The sequence below is a fragment of the Canis lupus genome, chromosome 8 (assembly GCF_003254725.2).
Source record: "Canis lupus dingo isolate Sandy chromosome 8, ASM325472v2, whole genome shotgun sequence".
Classification (NCBI taxonomy): Eukaryota; Metazoa; Chordata; class Mammalia; order Carnivora; family Canidae; genus Canis; species Canis lupus.
In genome coordinates, this window is record NC_064250.1 from 47,516,085 (window position 1) to 47,543,106 (window position 27,022).

Consider the following 27,022-nt stretch of genomic DNA (forward strand, 5'->3'; position numbering starts at 1 on the left):
TTGCCTAGGACTGTGGTGATATTAGGGTTGATTCCAAAAGATATAAGGGAATGGTTTGGATTGATGTAAATATTCTATATCTTGATGAGATGGCATGTAGGCAATTTTAAACATCTCTGTAAACTCATCAAATTAAATGTATGATTAAAAATGGGTATAATTTAGGACGCTTGGGTGGCTCAGTTAAGCATTTGCCTTTGGCTCAAGTCATGATCCAGGGTTCTGAGATCAAACCCCACATCAGGCTCCCTGCTCAGCGGGAGTCTGCTTCTCCCTCTACCCTGCCCTCCCATGGTCGTGCTCTGTCTCTCGTGCTTTTTCTCAAATAAATATATATATATATTAATGGGTACAATGCAAGTTATAGCTCAAGAAAGTTAATTTTCAAAGAATGAGTTAGTTGAAATTTATTTTGGATTTTGAGGGGGGGATTTGGGGTTTTGAAGGGAAGAACTACACATTTCCTAATGGGACACATTTCATAGAACCAGTACTTGAATAAATGTACCTATTTCCTTGTTATTTTAAATGTGCTTCTTAAAAATTATAAAAATATTTTTATTAATTTTAGTAGGAAAAACTGTGGTGCATTCCATCCCAACCTGAGATATCCAAACAAATTTTATGGATAGAAAAATACATAAACTGAATGATGACAGTAAGTTAAGTAATAAGAATTTGAGGGGCACCTGGGTGGCTCAGTCGGTTACACATCTGCCTTTGACTCAGGTCTTGATTTCAGGGTTCTGTGATTGAGCCCTGCATTGGGCTCCCTGCTCAGCAAGGCATCTGCTTCCCCCCTCTCTCTCTCTCTCTCTCTCTCTCTCTCTCTGCCCCTCCCCTCCACTTGTGCACTCTAGCTCTCTCTTTCTCTCTCTCAAATAAATGAATACTATCTTTAAAAAAGAAGAGAGGGGCACCTGGGTGGTTCAGTGGTTGAGCATCTACCTTTGGCTTAGGTCTTGATCCCAGGGTCCTGGGGTCAAAGCCCACATCAGGCTCCTTGCAGGGAGCCAGTTTCTCCCTCTGTTTATGTCTCTGCCTCTCTCTGTGTGCCTCTTGTGAATAAATAAGTAAAATCTTTTTTAAAAAATAGAAAAAAGAAAGTATTTGAAAGTACATAAATACAGATTGTATAACATAATGTAATGAAACGATTGTGTTTACCAAGGAAAGAAGAGAAGATTTGATAAAGGGTGGTAATGGAGATGGAGTGTGAGAGCATCATCTTTTGGAAGATGCATTTTTCTTGCACTATTTTCTTCACTAATTTTTCAGTCTTTTGGGGACTCAAATTCTCTTGCACTCAGACTGAACTTAAAGCCCTAGCAGAAACAGGAGAATAGTTTAAATCACATGGAAATAGTATAAGTGCAAAGTAATGTTATCCCATCATCCCTCTTGCTTGGCATACATACATAAAGCAGATGTTGAGTTCATTCAAATATGGGCACACAACACAAATGTGGTGGTCCATGTGATGTCTCTGTCTAGAGAACTGGTAGTATTGAATAGAATGCTCTGATTTGAAATAGCACTTTTTGGATAAATAAAATCTAAAAATAAAGAAGTAAAGGAAGGGGGATCCCTGGGTGGCGCAGCGGTTTAGCGCCTGCCTTTGGCCCAGGGCGCGATCCTGGAGACCCGGGATCGAATCCCACATCGGGCTTCCGGTGCATGGAGTCTGCTTCTCCCTCTGCCTGTATCTCTGCCTCTCTCTTTCTCTGTGTCTCTCATGAATAAATAAATAAAATCTTAAAAAAAAAAAAAAGAAGAAGAAGAAGTAAAGGAAGGAAGGAAGGACCCCTGGGTGGCTCAGCAGTTGAGCATCTGCCTTTGACTCGGGGCGTGATCCCAGTTTTAAACATGAGAAACAAGTAGAATATAACATAGTTTTTTGTTTTTTGGGGGTTTTGATTGATTGATTGATGATAGAGAGAGAGGCAGAGAGACACAGGAGGAAGGAGAAACAGGCTCCATGCCGGGAACCCAACTCGGGACTCGATCCCGGGACTCCAGGATCACGCCCTGGGCCAAAGGCAGGCACTAAACCGCTGAGCCACCCAGGGATCCCAGAATATAACATAGTTTTAAAAGATAATGTCCAGGGATGCCTGGGTGGCTTAAGGTTGAGCACCTGCCTTCAGCCCAGGGTGTGATCCTGGAGTCCCAGGATCAAGTCCCACATTGGGCTCCCTGCATGGAGCCTCCTTCTCCCTCTGCCTATATCTCTGCCTCTCTCTGTGTCTCTCATGAATAAATAAATAAAATTATTTTAAACATAAAAGATAACATCCCAGTTTAAGAATAATTTAAGATACTTCAGAGTTTGATCTACCAAAAATTTTGTAAAACCTTTATGGAGAAAATTGTACACTTCATTGAGGACCATTAAAGAAAACCCAAATAAATGTCACGAACTAGAAGGAAAACAAAAGCTGCTATACTGAAAAAAATTTTTTTAAGATTTTATTTATTTATTCATGAGAGACACACACAGAGAGAGAGAGAGAGAGAGAGGCAGAGAGAGGCAGAGACACAGGCAGAGGGAGAAGCAGGCTCCATGCAGGGAGCCTGATGTGGGACTCAATCCTGGGGCCCCAGGATCACGGCCTTGAGCCAATGGCAGGCGCTAAACCTCTGAGCCACCCAGGGATCCCCATATACTAAAAACTTTTTAAGTTTATCTAAAAAGTAGTAAACAGGCATTATGTGAGTAAAGAGTACATTTATATAGACCTGGAAATTGGAAAATGAATGTAGATCAAATATTTTCATATCTTTTTTTTCTTAAACCTTTTTTTTTTTTTTAAGATTTTATTTATTTATTCATGAGAGACACAGAGAGGCAGACTCCTTGCAGGGAGCCTGATGCAGGATTCGATCACAGGACCCCAGGATCATGCCTGAGCCAAAGGCAGATGCTCAACCACTGAGCCACTCAGGTGCCCCAATTTTCCTAAAATTTTAATTTAAATTCCAGTTAGTTAACATACAGTGTAATGTTAATTTGTGGTATACGGTATTAGTGATTCAATACTTCTATGACACCTCATGCTCATCACAGCACTCCTTAATCACTATCACCTGTTTAGCTCATCCCCCTGGCCACTTGCCCTCTAGTAACCATCAGTTTGTTCTCTATAGTTAAGAGTCTGTTTCTTGGGTTATCTCTCTCTTTTCTCCCCCCTTGCATTGTTTTGTTTCTTAAATTCTACCCATGAGTGAAGTCATACAGTAATTATCTTTCTCTGACTTACTTCGCTTAGTGTAATACTCTTTAGCTAATACTCCACAGCCTTAAAAAATAGCAAGATTTTGGGCAGCCCGGGTGGCTCAGTGGTTTAATGCCACCTTCAGCCCAGGGCCTGATCCTGGAGACCCGGGATTGGGTCCTGCGTCGGGCTCCCTGCATGGAGCCTGCTTCTCCCTCTTCCTGTGTCTCTGCCTCTCTCTCTCTCTCTGTCTCTCATGAATAAATAAAATCTTTAAAAAAAAAAATAGCAAGATTTTGTTCTTTTTATGGCTGAGTAATATTCCATTGTGTAATATATACACCACATCTTCTTTATCCATTCATCAGTCAGTGCTTCCATAATTTGACTATTGTAGATAATGCTGCTATAAACATTGGTGTGCATGTATCCCTTTGAAGTAGTACGTTTGTATTCTTTAGGTAAATCTGAGTAGTGCAACTGCTGGATCGTAAGGTAGTTCTATTTTTAACTTTTTGAAGAAACTCCATACTGTTTTCCAGAGTGCCCACACCAGTTTGTATTCCCACTAACAGTGCAAGAGGGTTCTGCTTTCTCTGCATCCTCTCATATTTTAGTCATTCTGACCATTGTGAGGTGATACCAGATTGTACTTTATATTTGTATTTCCCTGATGATGGGTGATATTGAGCATCTTTTCATATGTCTGTTGGCCATCTCTGTGTCATTTTTGGAAAAACGTCTATTCATGCCCATTTTTTAATTGCATTATTTATTTTTTGGGTGTTGAGTTTTATATCACTGTAATTCTTTTTTTTCTCCCCAAAGATTTATTTATTTGTTTGAAGTGGCAGAGGGAAAGAGAAACCCAAGCCAACTCCATACTGAGTGCAGATCCCAGCATGGGACTTGATCTAACAATCCTGAGATCACCACCCAAGCCAAAACCAAGGGTTGGTGCTTAGCCAACTGTGCCACTCAGGTGCCCCTACATCACTGTAATTCTGTAATTCATCTGTTGGGAAATTTAAACCTGGAGTGTTTGAAATACTGACCAGTCTGTTATCTGTGGAAAGCTTTGTCCATTTTCCTAGCCCATTTTCTATGCTTTTGTACATTGCTCTGTTACAACCAATATCAAACTATATTATAAATGACGTCTATATCTCTAGCCTGTGAACTCCATTAGATCAGGAACATGGGGAGATAATCGTAGCAGTGGCTAAGAGTACAGGCTCTGGAGTTAAGGCACCTGGGTTCTAATCCTGCCTCTATCACTTATTAGCCGTATAAACTTGAGCAAGTTATGTACCCTTCTGTGCCTCATTTATAAAACAGGAATCACAAATGATACCTATTTGTGAGGTACCTATTTGTTACGAGGATTTTAAATGATGATAACCATGTTAAGTGCTTTGAATAGTATCCAGCATATAATCACCACTCAAAAATGTTAGCAGTTATAGGTCTTAGCCATTTAATAGCACAAACTGTTCACTGGGTGTACTATAAATTTTGAACAATGTGTAATAAACACATTAACATTACAGTGATGCCAGTCAGATGAAAGTTAGGCCTGAGCAGGTTATGTGATGTGTGAAGCAGGATACAACTTGTTCTAAGTTAGAGATCAGAAGCATAATGTCAAGTTAACACCAAGGGGGACGCCTGGGTGGCTGGCTCAGCAGTTGAGCATCTACCTTTGACTCAGGGCATGATCCCAGGGCATGATCCCAGGGCATGATCCCAGGGTCCGGGATCGAGTCCCACATCGGCCTCCTGCAGAGAGCCTGCTTTTCCCTCTGCCTATGTTTCTGCCTCTCTCTCTCTCTCTCTCTCTGTCTGTCTCTTTCTCTCTCATGAATAAATAAATAAAATCCTTTAAAAAAAAAAGTTAACACCAAGGAAAGATGGCACTTATTAAAACAAATGAGAACTTTGCCTCACAGATATATTAAGTATGTAAGAATGTGTCGGACCAGAAAATCATTCTACTCAAATAGCCACATGGGACCAAAGGACAACCAAATGACTAGTGTGACAATTTTGAGGTTCATAGGAACCCAGTGAGAAATTATATTTTAGGAATGATTATGTTAACTTTTATAATGATTACCTGAATCTTTTAATCTCTTCAAAATGTGAATGTAAACAGGTAAATGTTACTAATCCTATATGAAGTTATGTTCAGTAAACACATATTTAATGAACCAATTTTTAAAAAGAAACTATCATGGGCACCTTGCTGGCTCAGTTAAGTGTCTGCCTTCTGCTCAGGTCATGATCCCAGAGTCCCAGGATCTAGCCCCACATCAAGCTCCCCACTCAGCTGGAGTCTGTTTCTGCCTCTGACTCTTGCCCTTCTCATGCTCGCTCGCTCTCTCTCTCTTAAATAACTAAATCTTTAAAAATTGAAATTAAAAATAATAAGAAACTATCAGCATTATTATTCTTAGTATCTTCAGAGCATAACACTACAATGACCCAGAATGTCTACAATTAAATGCTTTTGTGCAAATGAAGTTACCTACATTGCCCATGATCTGAATGAGGATTGCTAATTCGGTTATTACATTTAACCAATTATTTACATGTACTGAGGATTTCTTAGTTTTCATAGCAACCTTAATCTTTCATTTCATGGATTTTGATATGTTTAAATATATAGCTTTGTTAAATGTTTTTGCATTTAATGTATTTGCATTAATCTAATCTACTTATATTAAATCTAATTGCATTCTGACTTCCTGGGATGAATATTTAGTCATTAAACAAAAGGAACATTTTTCAAATAATTATTCATAGTGTCTAAGTAATCTAAGTACTGTAGTTATTTTAATTCAAAGTATAGTTTCTTTGCTTTCTAAAAATACATCATAAATACAAATTCTGATGTTATCTCAATTTATACAATTGAATTTGTGAAGTATATTTTCTCTTGAAGTATATGACAATAATGTTCCAACGTCCAGATCTTTTATCAAAAGATTAATTGGTTAGATTTTCAGTCACTTCTTTAGTAAGAACAAAGCGAGAAGGAAAGGGCTATTTTCCTTTGTGCTGTAGAATGGAGGTAAGAACTGGATGCTTGTGTCTTTAGTAGAGAAACTCAGGTTCTCTTGCCTTGGATATTCTCTGTATGGGGTCTTTTTATGAAGGATTTTACTTGAGCCCAAGGAGCTTTTTTATACTTGTACATTTAATTCTGGCACAGCTTTACACAACACCATTTTTATGGAAGTGGATTTATTGAGATATGTTCCATATATCATCAAATTTACCTGTTTAAAGTATACAAGTCAATGAGTTTTTAGTATATTCACAGGAATGTGCAACCATCATGCCAATCTTATTTTGGAATATGTTCGTCACCCGGAAAAGAAACCCTATACCCATTAGCAGTCTCTCCCATCCCATTGGCTCCATTCCTCGCCAGCTGGCCTGAAGTAATCACTAACCTAAGGGTTTCATTCCTTTTTATTCCCAAATGATATTCCATTATATGGATATACTACATTATTCACCAGTTGATAAACATTTGGTTATTTTCAAATCTTGGCTATTATGATAATGCTATGAATACTCGTGTTCAAGTTTTTGTGTCATCACCATTTTAACCTTTATTTGGATGTGGGAATGTGTTTGTATATTATATCTTAAGATTTGCATTAGAATTCCCTGGATATAATTTTAACTTAGTGTAACATATATCACCCAATGATCTAAATATATTTTGCTAAATTAGTAGGTGACTCAACCATTTAGTAGTCTCTCCTTTGTTTTTTGGAGTCACTTAAAAACTGACTGAGCAAAAAAAAAATTAAAAAAAAAAACTGAGCAAAATGCCGTTTGCTTTCTTCACTCTCTGTGTTGGATCCCATTTCAAAGGACTCTGGAGATTGGATTGATTCATATCCTGAGCTAGGTTGGAGAAGAATGGCTTGTGGTGAATTCATTTACAGTTGGTTGGCTATTTAGGGGCATGAAAAGCTGAATGACAACATTAGGTCATATCTTCTGTCTTGTTGTTTTTAATCTTATATATTCTTGTTTCGTTTTTGCTTAGAGTGAATCTCTGAAAGAATCTATAGACTTGGAATGCTGAAAAGCTTCTGGCATATAGAATTTAATTTCTGGGTTGATATTAACCTCAAAGACACATCATTGATTGTACAAATGAAGTGAATATACCCAGTAACTCAAGCTGAACTTGGCAGTCATTAAGAAAGTAGTTCAGAGAATGTGATTAATAGTAAGAATATTGAAGTGTGGGCTCAACAGTTTAGCACCGCCTTCAGCCCAGGGTGGGATCCTGGAGACCTGGGATTGAGTCCCATGTCAGGCTCCCTGCATGGAGCCTGCTTCTCCCTCTGCCTGTGTCTCTGCCTCTCTCTCTCTCTCTCTGTGTGTGTGTGTGTGTGTCTCTTTCATGCATAAATAAATAAAATCTTTAAAAAAAGAGAGAGAATATTGAAGTGTATTATTCACATTGTCTTCTGGCCTTTGACTCAATTCTGGATCTGGGGGGCTTATTTATTAGAAATAGGACCCCATAATCAAATCAGAGCTAGATTACTGGCATCTTAATAAGTAGTCTTTATTAAAATAAACTTTTAGCAAGTTAGGAGAACTAGCTTTTAAGTCTCTCTACCTTCTGAAAACGTGAGGTTCAGTCAGATATGTTTGGTTACAAAGTGCTAGTTTATTGAAATCAACATAAGTATAGAGGAAAAACTGATTTAAGATTTGGCTGTTTCATGGAATTAGATCAGGTTGATCTTACAGGCCCAAGGATTTTTAGTTCATTAAGATAGCATTATCCAGTCTGGACTTTATAAAGCATCTATTTTTTTAAAGATTTTATTTATTTATTTATTTATTTATTTATTTATTTATTTATTTATTTATTTGAGAGAGAGCACAAGCAGGGGGAGAGGCAGAGGGAGAGACAAAGGGAGAAGCAGACTGCTGAGCAGGGAGCCTGATGGGGGCTCAGTCCCCAGCCCCTGGGATCGTGACCTGAGAGCTAAAGGCAGACTTAACCAACTGAGCCACCCAGGTGCCCCATCATCTATTTCTTTCAAATAAAAAAGAAAAATAGTTAAGTGAAGCTTTTTATATAAAAGCTGGTGGATGGTAGATGGAAGATGGTAGATGTCTTCATTTTCTGCAAATCTTGTGAAAACTTCAATCTTGGGAGGAAACTGGACTTAGGAGCAGATCACTTGATTTAATTGAGTTTTGGTTGTTGACTGTCACAGTTTCTTGCTTAACAGGATATGGTGAAGAATAGTTACAATTGCCTTAGTTTCTGCCAAATTTTGGATAGGCCAAATTCACTATTTGGTTTAATTTCGTAGAGCCATGTCTTATACGACTTTGGTAGCTACAAGAAATGCCAAACAGTGCTGGGAATTAAGCAGATATTTAGGGTTTGTTTTAAAGATCTATTTCATAACATTCAGTTGCATTTTACACCAGTGGCCTAGTGGAAAGCTTTTAAAAAGGATCTGTCCTTAGCTTGTCTAGGTGTTCCGAGATAGTACATTCCTAAAGGCTCAGTTCAAACATCACTCCTTTTTCTAAAGCTTTTTCTTGCCCATCCAAACGAAACCTTGTGCAGAATTAAGTATGCCCATGTCTGTCCTCTTTCATGACATTGTTTGATAGTCCTTTATTTAACAGTCTTCAGTCAAGATTCTCAAGGTTAAAGATTGTATAGGAACCTTAACACTAAGCACAATCATGACAACAGAGATGGAACTAAAGTTTTAGTAAAAAATTCTAATCCCATAGAGGTGCATGGCTGGCTCAGTAGAGCATGCAACTGTTGATCTTGGGGCCATGAGTTCGAGCCCCATGTTGGATGTGGAGTCTACTTAAAAACAAAATTCTAATCCTTTGGCTGAATGTTTTAATTTCTCCCTTTGTTGCTTATATTTTCTAAAAGATAATACTTTCTAACTTCTAACTTTTTTTAACTTTTAACTTCAGATCATAATTTTGATATAATAAAACCTTTCTTTTATAGTAATGAATTAGAATTGCAGAAAACTGGAGACAAAATCAGAAAGCCTAGGTAATGTAGATTCATGGTTCTCATACTTTAGCATCCATCAGAATCACCTGTGACAGGCTTGTTAAAACATGGATTCTTGGGCCTAACCTCTAGAATTTCTGATTCAGTAGATCTGAATTAAAAATCAAACTATTGGGTAGAACAAGTAATATGTTTTACATTGTATAAATCATCTATGAAGTAAAAGGATGTTCAAAGTGAAGTAGGATTGGTGAGGTCATCATTTATATACACAGTTGTTGATGGTATGAGGGCAAACTAGTTAAAATTTTGCTGAACTCGTAAAAGTTTAGATTAAGCTATTCCTTTTTGTAACTTGTTACCTGTTGGACTGACCTACAGCTTTAAGTTAGTCTTGCTCCTGACTTCTGAAGGTTGTTCTGAGAAGATTCAATAAATGAGTAACCAAAGACTCATTCTCTCCACCTCCCAGAGAATTTCATAGAAGCAGAATGTTGAGCAAGAGAGTTTCTCTCATAGCTATTTACGAATAAATTGAAAACTGTGCTCTTAAATTAGTTGGTATGATTTCTTAAATAATTAAGAGAGAGAAAGGTTGGAGGGCAGCTGCTCCTTATTATTAGGCTTAGCCTGAGTTAGATTTGGTAGACTTTAAAAAATAAATAATCTGCTTTTGTTTGGTCATGTGTAATTTGTTCCTCATCCAAAAAGTTTAATGATGGAGATAAACATTCATTACACTGAACAAAATAAAAATAACTCCTTAATAACATCTAATAGTCCATGGCAAATTTGGCTCAAACTTTTGTCTTTTAAAGATTTTATTTATTTATTTATGAGAGAGCAAAGGGGCGGAGCAGAGAATCTACCTGTGCCCCTCTCCCAACGCATATGCAAGTGTGCACTCTCTCTCTCTCTCTCTCTCTCAATAAAATAAATAAATAAATCTTTAAAAGCAAATAGAATTAGTTTGTATGAATCAGGGTCTCAACTGGATCTCACACATTGTATTTGGTTGATATGAATCCTCAGTTTCTTAATCTTCTATAACCACACTCCCTACTTCCTCCAAGGTTTTTCCCTCGTGCTTTGTAATTGTTGAAGAACTGGGTTGTTTGTCTTGTAGGATTTCACACATTTTATTTCCCTCTATTTTCTGGGGTTTTCTTCTTTCTTTTTTCAATCTTTACCCCACATTTTAAATTTTGATGATTTTACCCTGGTAATAGTGTTCCACATATTCTTCTTTTCCCCCATATTTCCTGGAATCTGTTAAAGTTAAACAATCAATTGAGTTTGGATTCAGTCTTTTTCAGTCTCCTAAGTGGTACTATGTGCTTGCTACTATAGCTTTATATCAGGAAACACATGACCTCCCATTTGTTCTAGTTTCAGTGAAGATCAGTGGATTTAGGTGGTATCAATCTGATCCTTTTTACAATAATGATGATGATGATGATTCTGATACATCACCAACTATTTGGTTTCCCTAAAATACAGTCCAAATAGGAATGGCAGGGAAAGGGTGCCCGGGTAGCTCAGTCGGTTAAGCATCAGTAAGCATCTGCCTTGGGCTCAGGTTATGATCTCCAGGTCCTGGTATTGAGCCCTGTGTCTTTAAAAAAAAAAAAAAGAAAGAAAGAAATGGCAAGGAAAATGCTAGATTATCTTTCCCCTCTTAACTTACAATTTTCAGAACATGAAATGAATTGAAGTATCTGAAGGCTTTTAAAAATTATTGTGGGTGTTTATATTTGATGTGTTTCAATCTACTACGTTATTCTTTTTGACACTCAAAACTGTCACACCTTTGGTGAGTGGATGCCCCTTCAAGCTGCCTTCTGTGTCATTTGACATGCCCCTTGTGATTTTTGGTAATATTCTTGCTTTTAGCATGTTAACTTAGGCTCTGGCTCATGTACTTCCTCAGACTTGGAATCTCATTCATTTGTCTAAAGAATCCTTGTCCCTTTTAGTAGAAATCTAAATACTACTAGTATTCATTGTTACTGGGCTGTCATTCTTATTCTAGGCCTTTCCTATAGATACAGTTGGTAAAAATGTTTTTGGTTTGGTTTGGTTTTTGAAAAGAGAAAAGGAAATGGTTTTTGAAAAGAAAAAGGGAAATTATGTTCCTACCAATATGCCCAGTTCAAATTAAAGATGTTAAAGGTTTTTATTTAATGTGTTTGATTTTTAATGATATCTTTCTCTTAATGCTGAAAAGCTTGTTTCCTAAAAATTAACATAATTATTTTCTTTAGCCCACAGTAAAACTAGCATCAAAATAATTAACTACTTGTAACAAGACTGCTGGGTGCAGGTTAAGATTTCTCTGCTTCTTTTATATCCTTATGGTATATCCTTGGGATGTATATCAGAATGCCTTTTAAAATTAGTTAATTATGCTGGAATTAAAATAAAATTTAAAAAATAATAGAATAATTTAAACTTCTGTATTGTGTGGTTATGCAAACTTTATAGATTCAGATTATTTTTAGTTTATTTCAGTTTTTAGATTGCTTTTTTCTAATTAATGAATTTTGTTTCCAATATATAGAATATTTATATGATGTCCTGAAGAAAAATCTATGAGGGGAACCTGGGGTCTAGCTTATGATTTTGGTCTAGGTCATGACCTTAAGACCATGAAATTGAGCCCCATGTTGTGCTCCATGCTAGATGTGGAGCCTGTTTAAGATTATCTCTCTGCCCCTCCCCCCTCTGAAAAAGAAAAGAAAAAATATAAAATAAGGTACAAAGTATCTACCTTCCATCTCTATCTCTTCCCCCTCTCATTTCTAGCCCCAAGGTAACTATCTTTATTAATAGAAACTAATAACAAAAGTAGTAGAAACTAATAGCAAACCTGATCCTTTCATAGTTTGTTTCGAAAATAGAAATAAATACGCATGTGTATTTTCCCATTTTCTAATTTCCTGCATAAGGTGATACGCTATATACAGTCTCTGTACCTTACTTTTTTTCCACTTAACAATACATCCTGAATATCTCTCCATTACAATATATAGGTATCTTTATTCCTTTTTATAGCTAAACAGTACTCTGTCAAAAGGAGTCCCCTTCATAAGATACACATTTGGGTTATTTCCAGTCTTCAGGTATTACAAATAGTACTGAAATGAATGGACATGTGAATACTCTAATATTTCTGCTGGTATATCTTTAGCATTGCTTCCTGGAAGTGAAATTGCTGAGTCAAGGGTAAAATGCTTATGTAGTTTTACTAGAACAAAAATTTCTTTTTTTTTTTTAAAGATTTTATTTATTTATTCATGCGAGGCACAGAGAGAAAGAGAGGCACAGAGACACAGGCAGAGGGAGAAGCAGGCTCCCTGCAGGAAGCCCGATGTGGGACTCCATCCCAACACCAGGATCAAGCCCTGAGGCAAAAACAGATGTTCGACTGCCGAGCCACCCAGGTGTCCCTAGAACAAAAATTTCTTGTACAGTGTTTAAGAATTGAAAAGGAAACAGAGTTCTTTTTCCCGCATGTATGAATAATTTTTTTAAAGATTTTATTTATTTATTTATTCATGAGAGACACAGAGAGAGAGAGAGAGAGAGAGGCAGAGACACAGGCAAAGGGAGAAGCAGGCCCCATGCAGGGAGCCCAGTGTGGGACTCAATCCGGGGACTCCGGGATCATGCCTTGAGCCGAAGGCAGATGTTCAACCACTTAGCCACCCAGGCATCCGTGAATAAATTATTTCAATAGATATGTAGTTGGCCACCTATTGTGTGCCTGGCATTGTTCTTTTTTTTTTCTTTAAAGATTTTATTTATTTGTTTGTTTGTTTGTTTGTTTATTTCAGGGTGGGGGGAGCACGAGCAGGAAAGAGGGACAGATTGTGCTGAGCAGGGAACCCAACTCGGGCCTCGATCCTGAGCTGAAGGCAGATGCTTAACCTTCTGAGTCACCCAGGTGCCTGCCTGAGCTGAAGGCAGATGCTTAACCTTCTGAGTCACCCAGGTGCCTGCCTGGCATTGTTCTAATTTTTTTTTTTTTTTAAGATTTTATTTATTTATTCATGAGAGACAGAGAGAGAGAGAGAGGCAGAGACGCAGGCAGAGGGAGAAGCAGGCTCCATGCAGGGAGCCTGATACGGGACTCGATCCTGGGTCTCCAGGATCACACCCCAGGCTGCAGGCGGCGCTAAACCGCTGCGCCACCGGGGCTGCCCGGCATTGTTCTAATTGATGGCGGTTCAGCAGAAAGTTCTGCAGAACTTCAGGGAGCATAAAGTTAAAGTTAATTGCAGATTTTGGTGAGTACTATGGAGGACATAAATGGGTTGATATGAAAGAATAAACTAAAAAAAAAAAGAAGAAGAAGAAACTAAAAGGACTCACTTTAGGGACACCTGGGTGGCTCAGCAGTTTAGTGCCACCTTCAGACCAGGGCCTGATCCTGGAGACCCAGGATCGAGTCCCATGTCGGGCTTTCCGCAGGAAGCCTGCTTCTTCCTCTCTCTGTGTCTCTCATGAATAAATAAATAAATCGGACTCACTTTGGATAGGGTAGTCAGGGAAGGCCTCTCTGAAAAGGTGACATTTGAGCTGAGACATGAAGGATAAAAATGATTAATGCCGCCATTTATTGACTTCCCTACTATATGCCAGGCAGTATAAAGGATTTTCATACATTATTTTATTCCATAGACTCTGCAAAGTCTACTTTATAATTCCTCTTTTACAGATAAGAAAACTGATGCTCAGAAAAGTAAATTACTTGTTCAAGATCTTGAAACATAGAAATAGGAGGTGGGATTTGGATCAAATCTAGGCCTAATTCCAAAGCTAGAGAAAACAAACCCTTTTCCTGCATTGCATTACCTCTTAGCCAGAAAGTGGTGAATACTAGTTAATGTAGTAAATGGTTTAATTGATTTATTACTGAATTATTATAATTTCAGAATACATATGCTCATTTCATTTGGGAATATTTGTTATATAAGAAAATAGACCTTCTTGTCCAAGCTAAATAAAATTATTTCAACATCTGTTTTTATTGTTTTTGATTTATTGATGCTCCTCTGTTTAAAATACTGTAGCAAAAATGTCTCCCAGATATTTTTAACCTGTTAAAATGATGCACCTTCTGAGTATCCTTTTTATTTATGTCACAAATATTTGTTAAAAATTATTTAAAAGGTACTTCAAAGTATCTGTTTAAATTAATGTTAGTAAGTGAAATAACCAAATTGTTCAAGGTTCAATAAATAATCATAAAATTAATCTTAGGGGGGAGTTTTTTTCTTGTATCAGCACTTACTGAGCACTTAAATGTGTTATCTTAAGTATTACAACAACCCAGGTTAGTAGTGATCCCCATGCTATAGATGGAAGGAACTGAGGCACAGAGAGGCTACATAATTTACTTGGGATCACCTTCCAATAAGTGACAGGATTTATACCTAAAGACCAAATCCCACACTGTCATTGGTTGTATATTGTAAGTATTAAAAAGGCCATCTCAGGGATATCTGGGTGGCTAAGCGGTTGAGTGTCTGCCTTTGGCTCAGGGCACCATCCTGGGTCCAGGGATCAACTACCGCATTGGGCTCCCTGCAAGGAGGCCTGCTTCTCCCTCTATGTCTCTGCCTCTCTCTTGTGTGTCTCTCATGAATAAATAAATAAAATCTTAAAAAAAAAAAAAAGCCACCTCAATAAAGTAGGAAACTATTATTATATTCTTATTTGCCAGTGAGTTAAGTCCATACTATTGTCCACTGAACCATGCATTTTCTTTGGTGTCTTAAACTAGAACTAGTTTAGCAATTAAAACCTAAGACTCTAATTTTATAACAAAGCCACCTCTAACAATAATAAAATAAAATGGTATTATTTCCTGGCTTAAAGAAAAATTCTCCAATAACTATAGGAATGCTGGGGCATGAAGACAGCATCTTAAATCTCTATGCAAGTCATACACAAAGTGTTATTGCAATGAAAAAATAGTGGCGTGAATAATACCTGCTCACAGCCCGAGACACTTGATGTATCTTGGGCCTCAGTGTTTGTTGGATTTTGTAATTTCATGAGCAAGATTTGTATTTTTTTAAAGTTCTATATTTCTATGTGTTCCACTCGATGTCAAATCTGTATTCTTAGGTTGTAGGGTTCCATTAAAAAAAATAAATAATCTCAACCCCTCCTCCCTCCACTCCCCCTCCCCCCCACACACTCATTTTGTATAATATGGTAATGATATCACCGTTGCAGTAATTACGGGTCATCTTCATTTCTTTCATCTCTGCCTGTTCTGATGGCTTCATTCCTTTGACGGAAAAGATTTGGCTCTGGGTGCTATGATTATTTTGTTAAGCGTTATTCGAATAGACAGGAGTGAGAGAAATTAATCAATCCAAATGCAATTAGCATCATGTTTAACCCAGTGATGGACGTCTCAAGGTGAAACAGCTAGGGGAGTTTCAGACATTATTATTCAATCCAATGGTTCTTATCTAAATTATAATCAAGAGAGGTTTTTATTGGCTTCTCAGTGTGAAGATGTAACTCTTTCCCTGCCCTGGGGGTCAAGAAGACTGGGCCTTCCTCCTTTGTAGACTTCAGTTACTGCCAGCACCTTGTAGTGGGGATGTTCCAAGCAGGAAAGTTGTCTTAATGGTCAAGTCATTTGAAATTTATCTATACGGTGATCTTGGTCTGATTTTCCTGAGAATGGAAGATAGTCTATGGATAAATTACTCTAACTTGAGGCAAAATATTTTGTGTACTGATCAAGTCAGTTTGACTAGTTTTCTTTTATCTTAACCTTACACAATAAATTTATTTCTCTACTTACTTTATGGATGGGGAAATTCAGACTGTATGAAGCTACTGGCCTTTGGTTATAAGTGTTTCATCATCACAATGCACTACTACTAACACCCTGAAGCATGAATGTTGTAGAAATTTCTAAGTGTTTAAAGTTCTCACCCCAAGAGTATTTAATCCATTGCTTTGATCTCATTGCCTTTCATTCAGTTGAGTTTACCCGTGAAAGGGAACCAAGCAAAACTATGAAGTAGGCCTCTGAAGCCCTCTGAAAAGGAAACAAAATACAAATAAGAACTTGTTAACTCTTATTCCTGAACACAAATCTTTGAGGGTTGTTTTTTTTTTTTTTTTTTTTTTAGTAGAGAGAAGGATGATAAAGACTGAACATTTGAAATCTAGTCGTGTTTTGCTCTTAAAAGAAGGCAGGGCAAGGAGAGTTGATGGAGAAACACAAGCTTTCACTTGAATACAACATTTTTCAAATGCCTGACAATTAAGATTCTTCTGCTTTTGCCTTCAATCTTCAGGCATCATGGCTGACACTTCCCATATTTTATGTTCTTGCTTGATGTTTTATATTCTGAGAATAAATCTGTTGGCTGGATATTTCTGTCCTTTTTTTTCTTTTTTGTCATGAAAAGCCATTAAAATTATTTTCCATATTGGAACTGTCCAAGTTTGTTTACCTGTACATTGAGTCTTGGCTTTTCTTTTTTATATTAAGTCTCAGATAAAACATTCTCTAGAAATAGGCCTTACTGCGAGTTGCGGGGTAAACTGTTTTATATAAAATTATCTTTCTCTGAATTCACTGGAGGGAACACTGTTCTTAGCCACCCCCACCCTTGTTGAAGAAAAAGTCCTGTTAGAAAGACAAGACATCCAATAAAGAATCTGGAAAGCATGTGCCAAAAAAGGCTTTTCTGAGAGTTCTCAAGATGAAGATTTTCATAGTCAGTGATGGTTTGGTCACAGATGTAGCATCCAAACTGTTCTTTTCTCAAATATATATTTCAGTCACCTTTTTGAAATGCTTATGCCCAAAAAACTTTAGGCAAAAGCCTCAAAGCTGTACTGCTTACTTTCAAATGCTACCTCTATAAATTTTAGAGAAAAGTGAAATTTGTACTAAAGACTCTTACTTGTGAACTCTCTCATGAGTTGACTAAGAATGGTCAGGAGACCTTATTACAATTATATCACTTTCTGAGGGCCACCAAGTGTCTCAGTGGGGCCCCGAGAGACCCCCTTCTCATCCATGACACCTTACTCAGGTCATAGCACCTTCTGTTCTTGACAGTGGCACCAGCGCCAGCTGCTCTTGTGTTAGAGGCATTAAAAAGTGCTTTCTTAGTTTTTGAATTATCGATCACTTACTGGTACGTTTTGTGGGGAGATCTGAACTGGAGCGTGGGGAAGAATCGGTCTGGCAGGCTGCCTGGAACTGCTCTGCTGTACACCAACTCTATGCCAGAGCAACAACAACAACAAAAATTTTCCGCGTTCCTGTGAGAGAAATCAGAATTATAAATCATGTTGGCTGGGATGCCTGGGTGGCTCAGCGGTCGAGCATCTGCCTTCAGCCCAGGGCATGATCCTGGAGACCCGGGATCAAGTCCCACATTGGGTTCCCTGTGTGGAGCCTGCTTCTCCCTCTGCCTGTGTCTCTGCCTCTCTATGTGTATGTGTCTCTAATGAATTAATAAATAAAATATTTTTTTAATTAATTAAAAAAATAAATCACATTGGCTTCCTTTTGTTCTCCTCTAATCCACCAAAATAACCTGTGAACCACTAGCTCCATTTCAAAGGCCACTTCTAATTTATTTGAATCTTCCCTAATATCTAATACATAGTAGTTACTTCATGTGACTAACTTAACTATCCATCCTCCCTCCCCCTTCAGGCTTTTCTCTTGCTCAGCACACAGTGATGACTAGGAGATCCCTCTTGTCATAGTTATCAGAATGCATTTAAGGTTTCAAGGACCAGAAAAGTAATTTTTAAAAGAGTCAAAACTATAATTATAACAAATGGCATCATTTCTACGAAACTATCTTTCTATGAAGCTAACTAAATAAATAGTTTCTTAGCATACTGAACCCCATTAAACTAAACTAAGATTTTATGTGTTCCTCTTTGCTAGAAGCTTCTGGTATCGTTGAGGAAGGTAGCTGGCTGTCTCTAACTAATACCCAACATTATTCTAGCAAGTTTGATCCTCCAGATTATACACGTTACACAGATGCAAGCCATTCGTGTTTCCTTTTGTTTTGCATTTGAGATCTTTTTTTTTTTTTTTTGAGATCTTTTTAAAAATAAATAGTTTGATCTCCTTTGGCCACTCCCCAGACTTCTGTATGCTGTTCCAGTGCAGACCTGGTACCTCTTTTGTGAAGTGGCAGCTGAGGAGCTCCAGTTCTCACCTTGGTCAGCGAAAAACCCGAGGAAGGAAGAAGTCAAGACTAAGAGCAATAGTCATATTAACTTGAAGGTGGCAGGGCAGGATAGGTCTGTGGTGCAACTTAAGAGGCATACACTACTCAGTCAACCACTGAAGGCCTATTGTGCACAACAGTGTTTATCAGTGAGGCAGTTCAGATACCAATTCACAAAAGAGATACACCTGCACAAATGGAAATAGAGTTTGAAGATACAGTTTACGTGTTCCAGCAGCAGACAGGAAATGTCTAATACAAAGAGAACCTGCTGTCTACTCCAAAACTCAGTTCCTACAGAGCACAGACACATTCTCCAAAAACTGCCATTTCGTTCCACCACACCCTGACCACTGCAGTATGGATTTCTCTCTTCTTTGATTTTCACCTTCCTCATTCCTTCATTATACATAAAGTAACTGGTGTATGTACACAAGCATATGGCCTTTTTAAAAAACTAAATGACCAGTGGTATGTTCTGGTATCCGGTATCAAATGGATATGGCATGGTATAAAATATTGGTTCAGGGAAAATATCCCTTTCCTCCATTAGTGGCATGCTCATTCAGCTTTTGTCTTGTATTCCAGTAAATTATTTTGTTCTCACAGTTTAATATAAAAAAACAAGAAAAAAAATTCTTGCATACCTTGTTCATTTGGAAAATTTTAATGTTTTTCATTTATCATTGTAAAACCAAGGACAATTGTATAACTTCTTTGTACATAGCTGTTACACATAGGGCATTTTGTCTTTAAGTAGAGAGAAATTGCTCTAAAGAAATGAATCCAAGGTAGTTTTCCCATCAAGTGTCTCTGCTTAAATAAACTTCTTGTTTGAGATGAAGGAAAGAGAATGATGGTAATATAGTAGCTAATGTTTGCTAAATGCGTATGTGACCTTTATATTAATTACACCTTGAGCAAATGAGGGAACCAAGGGAAGCCTGGCAGGCTCATTCGGTTAGAGCATGCAACTCCTGATCTCAGGGTCATGAGCTTGAGCCCCATGTTGGACATAGACCTTATTTTAAAAAATAATAATAATAAAATAAAAGTGAATTTTATTTATTTTATTTATTTATTTTTTTTTTTTTTTTAAGAAACCAGAGCTCAGAAAGATGTCTTGGGTGGCTCGCCTGTAGTGGTCCAGGGTCAGTGTAGGAGCTGGGGTCCAGCTCTAAGCCTGTCTGATGTTAAGAGCCCCACTCTTTTCAAAGGGTTATGCTGTTTCCTTTGTTTCCTGCCAGTCATATTAGAGTCTCCTAAAGACAGCCTGTTGTAACTTTTCCCCATCTTGCTAATGTTTTTAATTATGTTGAGGCACAGAAATATTTAAAGTAGTTTGCACTGGAATTGAAAACCAAACATTATGAGTTTCTCCCGTTTCATTAAAAAGTTACTTAATCTTTACATTGTTCTCTACATTAAAGCCGAGCAGAATTTTATCAGGCAATTGCCTCAAAGTTATAATCTGGAAAATCTTTCTGTAATGAAACCCATATGTCACGGGCGAAAGGTGCAAAGCCCTGGCAGAGAGGGTTGGTCTCGTGAGAGATTCTGCACCCAATCTCGTTAACCAGGGTGCCTCTGGTAATCCCTCATCCCCTCACTGGTGAGAAATCAATCTGTACCACTGAATCTTTTTCAACCAGCCACCAAGAAAATTTACTGCAGAGGAGGCAGTTTGGGGATAGTCATTGTGGAAAGGGAACCAGAGGCAAGGCTAACTGTAGATGGAGGAATTGGAGAATCTAAAGAAAGGATTGTATTAAGCCACAGCCCCACCTTCAGAGCAAGCAGGATGGAGTCCTCCCTTCAGCCCTGACCTCTCTAAGTCTACCCAGGTATTTACAGCTGCAATGAACCTGACAGCCCTAGGGAAACTGTGAAGGGGATAAAAGAAACTGCATAAACCTGCAAGTTGATTGTAGTTTATCCATTTGCTGTCTTTAATGTATACCAGTGGTCTCCTGTCCCACGGTCTCTGTAGCACTTCACACGTTCACCCTATGACAGTTTGTATTGTGACTTCTCCGTTCATGGTCAATGCACTGCATGGAAGGGCCTGTAAATCATGACTTGAGGGATCCCTGGGTGGCACAGCGGTTTGGCGCCTGCCTTTGGCCCAGGGCGCGATCCTGGAGACCCGGGATCGAATCCCACATCGGACTCCCGGTCCATGGAGCCTGCTTCTCCCTCTGCCTGTGTCTCTGCCTCTCTCTCTCTCTCACTGTGTGCCTATCATAAATAAATTTTTTTAAAAATTATTTAAAAAATAAATAAATAAATAAAATAAATCATGACTTGACATGGAGGTCCCACTTCTCTTCTGCACAGCATATACTGTGGTGGCTGATCACCAGTGGATCCGTCTGGGCATAATTATTAGAACGTGGTAGCAGTGTTGCCTTCCTGTTGAACCTCATAATCCTAGAGAATTAACTCAGAATTAGAAAAGAGTTAAGAAATTTTATTGACTCTGAGTAAAACCCTAGCAATCTTATTGTCTCTAGGATTATCTTATAGCACACAGTGGAAAAAAAGAACAGGAGGAAAAAGAGGAACTGGAAGTGTCAAGCTGGGGAGCATGTAATCTTACCATGGCCATTAATGCAGAAATTGTACCAACCTGTAAATAGGAGAAAGAAGGGATGAAGCAAGGCAGGGAGTAGAAATGTCTTCCTCTCCTCTATAAGCAAGCCAGAGATATCTCTAAAGGCCTTTCCCTGAAGAGATTTGAAACCCTTGGTGGGAGTTTTTTGAAAAACACATTTACATATAAAACCCTGCTGGAAGGGGTGTGTATGTACGTGCATGTGAGCGCATGTATGTGTGTGTGTGTGTGCATGCATGCGTGTGTATGTGTGTAAGAGGAATACAGAATAGTAGCAGAAGGCTGTCTCCCTACTCCTAATGGGATTTTGTAGCAGCATGTGCGAGTTTGTTTCAGAAGTCAAAAATGAACAGATGTTGGTATAAATTACCTCTGTGTCTGATGTCTTGCAAATTAAAAGCGCGGTTGGCATCACTAAACAATTTCACTAGGTTTAGGGGGTTGCGGCTAGCAGGCGGTGATTACTGTAGCAGGTCGGTAAGAATCTTCACACTGCAGCAAAAAGCAAGAAGGCAATGATAAAGAAATGAGGAATAAAATAAGGGGTATGTGAATTAATCAGAGATGTTAACATCTCTGATAACAAGTGAACAGGAGGGGCTTGAGCTTTGAAGCTGCCCCTGACCCACAGCAATTTCCCTGTGCACAATGAGGGGTTGGTGCTTTGGATATGATTTATAGGGCACAGCCCTCTTTTAGGGAGCAGCTATGTCACGAATTCGTATATCTCCTATATGGGACTGGCGAGTAGGAAAACTTTCTCCCCTCCCATGTAGAAGATGAGGTCTTTGAATTACTTCTACTTTTACGGTGGTTTCTTGCAGCTCTGTGTACTTAGATTAGGTTGAAGGGGGAGGAATGATTGAGTGGGGAAAGGGTTGTTAAAAAGGATTGGTTAAATTCAAGGAGAGCTTGCCACCAAGAGACTTTGGAAGATCTGTTTATTTTGCCTTTTAAATCCTTTTGATCCATCAAACAGATTGGGTCTTTTTAAATTTTACATCTTAGAATATTGGTCAGTCTCCCATTTGGGGAAAAAACAGTAAAGAATCAGGGATGTGAAGAGCACCAGGACGGAAATAATTAGTAAGATCAGTATAGTGCTCCCAGCCCAGGATTTTGGGAGCAAGGCTCTGTTCTGCCAGTAGAGTTTTGTATTACCCATGTCTGGTTTCCAGAGTACCGGCTTCTAGCCATGTTGCAGGATCATTTGATACCGTGTAAAACTCCTTAATAAGCTCCAGAGAGGAGGCAGGAAACCCATCCAGTAGAAATAAATGATGAGACCCACTCTGGCCAAAAGTATATGTCAATTCCCATAGGATCAGGCTGAGGGAAAAGATTCCAAGGAATGGGATTTTTTAGTTTGCTAGCCTCCTTTCCTATCACACTTGGTTCATTCATTCACTCAGGAAACACTGAGTGCAGAAGAAGCAACAGACCACTTGCCCTCCTTTGAAAGGTGGTGTGTTAATGGTACCTCTATACCCAGCATGTTCATTGCTGAACATCCAAGAGAAGAGCAGGGCAGGTGGCATTAACATGCTACTCATTTTGCAGGTAGAGAAACAGGCTCAGAGATCTTGCCCCACTCGAGGTGTCACCCAGCTGTTCAGTGCTGGAGCCCAAACCTAAACTGAGTTCACACCCTATGTTACCTGAAAGAAGTCCCTGCTGCCTCCCATGGATGAGAAAATACTTGTTTGGATTTCCTCTAGGGTAGTTAATCCTACCTCCATCTCTCCATTAATCTGGCTTTACTTCCATCAAAGGAAATTATTTTTCTTGCCAAATAAGCAAGGTAAATTTAGGGCGGAAAAAACCCACAATGCAGAGAATGAAGCATTTAAGGGCCATTAATATTGTTTGTCTCTGGGAAGGAAGGCAACAAACATGATTGCATTCCTGCTTGGAATACTTCTTTTGTCTATTATCATTCACTCAGCCAACATTTATTTAGCAGATACAAGGTCTAATGCTGTACTAGTTGCTGGAGATATAAAGAATAATGAAACCATCTCTACCTTCAGTTCTTACCCTTTAATGCAGGGAGACAAGTATATAAACAAATAATTACAAGTCTTACTGGAACTTTGTATAGGGTTTGGTGCAAATGCACCAAGGAAGGAATGGTCAGTTTAATTTGAGCCAGGATGGGGTTGGGGGCACATGAGGCAACACTTAGCACTGGGGCTTCCATTCCTAGTTAACGGGATTTCCTTTCCCTTTGTTGGAGCTCCAGAATTTGTGAGAGATTGAGGAATATATGGACTGCAGGCACCAGAAGCTTTCCCGTGGCTACAGAGTTTGTGTTGTTTTATTTCTCTGTTGTACAAATAAACCAGGAACTGTAAATGTTGGTAGGGAAAGGGTGTGGAGCCCATTCATCTAGCACTGTCTCTAGACAAGGAGGCTAGGGCAAAGATCCTTTTCATTCTTTGGGTCTCCAGCCATCTTACTCTTTGACCAGGATGGGGACATATTCTTAGGAGGCCACAGACGCAGCCTGCTGTGTGCCCACTGCACGGTTCCAGGAGACCTCTGGCCTCCAGGACTAGCCATTAGAAACTTCCAGCACTGTTAAATATATTTAAGAGATCTGAAAAGATGATTTTGTAGGGATGAGGAGGAAGGGGGTATTATAATATATACACTTTTTGAGGATTTGCTTAACAGAGCTAAAACAGCGGTCTTATGGAGTGGCCCTTGTAATTGAGAAATGTTTTACTTTCATTTTGGAGCCTCATATGTAGGAAAGTAGCTGTATAAAACCCTCTTGTAACTACAGCATTCAAAGATTGATGGTGCTGAAAGTCAGAGAAAGACACATAAACCTTGCCTAGCTATATTAAATATCTAAGGACTGACAATGCCAAGAGAGAGAAGACCAAAGCTCTATAAACCCTACTTTATTACACCATCCACAGATGAACTGCACTGAGGGAATATAAACCCTGTTATATTACAGCATCTAGAGACTACCACTGCTGAGAGATGGGGTAAATGATCTCTAATTTTGATTTGAGATTATAAATGTCCAGAGACCAACAACCCAGAGAAGACTCTAATCTTGGCTGGATTATAGTCTCCAAGAGCAAATCCCCTGACATAGTGAACATGAGTATTAGGTTACCTTCTCAAGAGAGAGAAATAGGTTTGGGGGAATTCCCTGGGGATTTTTTTTAAAGGATGGATGATAATCTTTCCCAGTTGGCCTCTGCCTTATAGCAATTGCCAACTTCAGAACAGCTTGGTCCAGTGTCAATGGTGGTTTGTTTTTCCCTCTTTTAGGAGGTTAGTGATGATTCAATCTGTTATGGTAGCAACTTGTTTTTACAATTTAAATCAATTTGCATGTTTAAATTCTGTTTTCCTGAGATCTCTTTTTTCAGATTTGGGGTTTTCACTGATCTTCCATTTTCTGTGATTCCAGCTAGAGAGATGACACGGGGGAAGTTTCTCAACATTCTGGAGAAACCCAAGAAGTAGCAGCTGCTTGTGGACAGGATGTCCTGGAGACTGGAACCATGCTCCCCTCCCAGTGCAGCTCTGACGTCGTGCAACTCTCTGCTTCCTGGTGAGAGGCCGGAGGATGCACCTCCAGGACTGACCCTCTCCCCTGCTCATGGCACTCTGCACGTCTGCAGACACTCGGTGGCAAGAGAGGAATCTGCTCCATAGATTCTCTACAGAAGGATCAGTGTAGTTATTCAGTCAGCTTTCAGACTTTGACCATCTCAGCCTTGGATGTGGGTAACAGCTGAGGGCACATCTTTCTTAAAGGTCAAAGTCCTGCTCTCTCGTTTCAGAAGGGATTCAGGAGTCCCAGGATCTTAGGGTTGATTTGATTCAGTGAAGGCAAAGTCAGTTGTGACACGTTGATTGGATGGGTTCTTTTGACTTGTACTTGATATCATAGGAAGTGTTTATGGTGCGAGGAGACCAGAAACCAATTAGATTCTGAAACAGACCAGGCAGCCTGACCTGTGAACTCTCCAATATATATATATTGGGTTCCAAGAATCCCCAGCTGGAGAAGCTAGAATCTTCTTGAAATGTACACCTCCTTTAAAAATTCTGTACCTCTCACAATAGTCCCATTCCCCAGTGCCTTTTGTTCCCCACCATCAGTTTTAATTTCAGGATAGGGGATCCCTATGTAGCAGGTCCCTCCTGGGATAAGCTAATGAGAGGCCCTTGCAAGGTTGCATTGGGTTCTAGACCTCAAGACCAAGTTAAAGATGAAAGGACTTTTGAGTTCCAGCTAATCTGTTACAGACTCACACAAGAAAGTCAGTATGGCCTTAAAGGTAGGAGAAAGGGATTGTTTGCAGGAGTTCCCATTTGATTAAAAAACTGGAAACTCTAATTGACCTGAAAAGAATGTGCTGTATTTTACCCCGCCCCCCCGCCCATGTCCCCTCTCATAGCACACAGCAGATAATTCACCAATGTCACAGAAGTACACACACACATGAAAGGAAAGAATTTTCTGACTTAAATACAGTTCTTATGGAGCTCTTTGCCAGTTATCTGTGTTAAAACCTGAAAACCTAACCCATGCATAAAATTGATTATACATGTTCTCCGTATTTTGTCTCATAAGCCAGCCCCCAGCCTCTGATGTTTTGAGAAATACATGAGGCTTCCTAGCCTTCATGCAACGAACCTCCATGTGGCAGCTGTCTGACTGTGTTTAGACACAAGGAAAGTTGTCCTGAGTGTCTGTGCTAGGGTGCAGCATTATTCAGTCTAATAGCTGGTCTATTAACCATTTCTGACATTTGTGCCTTGTTTCCCATGCTAGAATTAACATTGGGTTTTTCTCATTTTTGCTATCCATGCGATTCTATGTATTGATAAGGGGAAAAGTTGAAAGTGAGTCACGAAGAATGGGTATGAGAAAGAAACCATTCTACCTGGATGTGTTATAGAAATTTAGGCTGGAGAGGCATAGATTTTAAGTTAAGCTTATTATTGACATTCCTTTTTCTCTAAATACGGTTGAAGTGGGAGAGAGAGAGAGTAGGAAGGGAGGAAAGGGCAATAAATAGTGCCATAACGTCGGATTCTTCCTTTTGCTCTGTTTTTGAGAGTTGATGACTTCAGGCACTTTTAGGTGTGTGGGGAAATTGAGAAATACATGGAGAATATGAGGATACCTCCCCAAAACCAACTCAGGTGTGTAACCCAAGGCTATGTAGTTGGTTTTCTGGTCTGCTTTGGCCTTTCTTTTATTGTCATCTTACTCACCAGCACTTAATATAAGTAGATGTTTTAGAATTGTGATATTTATTGGTTTTGTATTTGTCATCCTTAGAAATGTTAATGATGTATTTTTATATTGATAATATAAATGGATGTATAATGTGTGTGTGGACTTCAGGGTATTAGAGTACTGTGCTTTGTATATGATGGTTTCTGTGTTGTCATAATAAATATGTCCCTTTTATAGAAGAGTGAGTTTTTCTTTTTCTCAAAGGGCCAAGTTGCGTATTTAAAGCATTCATCAGAAAGTGCAACTATAATGATGAATGACCTGCTATTTTCCCTCTTAATATCATAGTGGGTGGTGTGATGCTTCATGACCATCTACTACTTGGTCTCCCAGCTTCCAGTCTATTCTCCCAGCCATCCTAGCCCATTACTGCTCAACTCCCTAAAGTATTACTTAAAAACCTTTAATACCTTCTTGTGTCCAAAAATAAAGTCTGGGTCTCTTATCCTGGCATTTAAAACTCTCTGCTTGTAATCCTAATCAACCCTCTTCTCCAATAGATGAGGTCTCTGTTCCTGTTAATCTGAACAATTCCCATTTCCTCACTTGAGTGCCTTTGCTCATGCCATTGAGTTCCTAGAAAGTGTCAGATCCCTTTTACACCTATCAAACCTACCCTTCCTACAAACCCCT

At 38.8% G+C, this 27,022-nt stretch overlaps 1 protein-coding gene across 2 annotated transcripts in view; it reads left to right on the forward strand.

The window, feature by feature from the left end:
- LIN52 (lin-52 DREAM MuvB core complex component) overlaps positions 1-26,568 on the forward strand; it is a 111,581-nt gene extending 85,013 nt beyond the window's left edge. For both annotated transcript variants that reach the window (XM_025443358.3, XM_035719536.2), the window contains exon 6: positions 24,545-26,568. In XM_025443358.3, coding sequence (XP_025299143.1) covers positions 24,545-24,600 — 56 coding nt within the window. In that variant the 3' untranslated portion in view covers positions 24,601-26,568. The remainder of the gene's footprint in view (positions 1-24,544) is intronic.
- Positions 26,569-27,022: the final 454 nt, after the last annotated feature.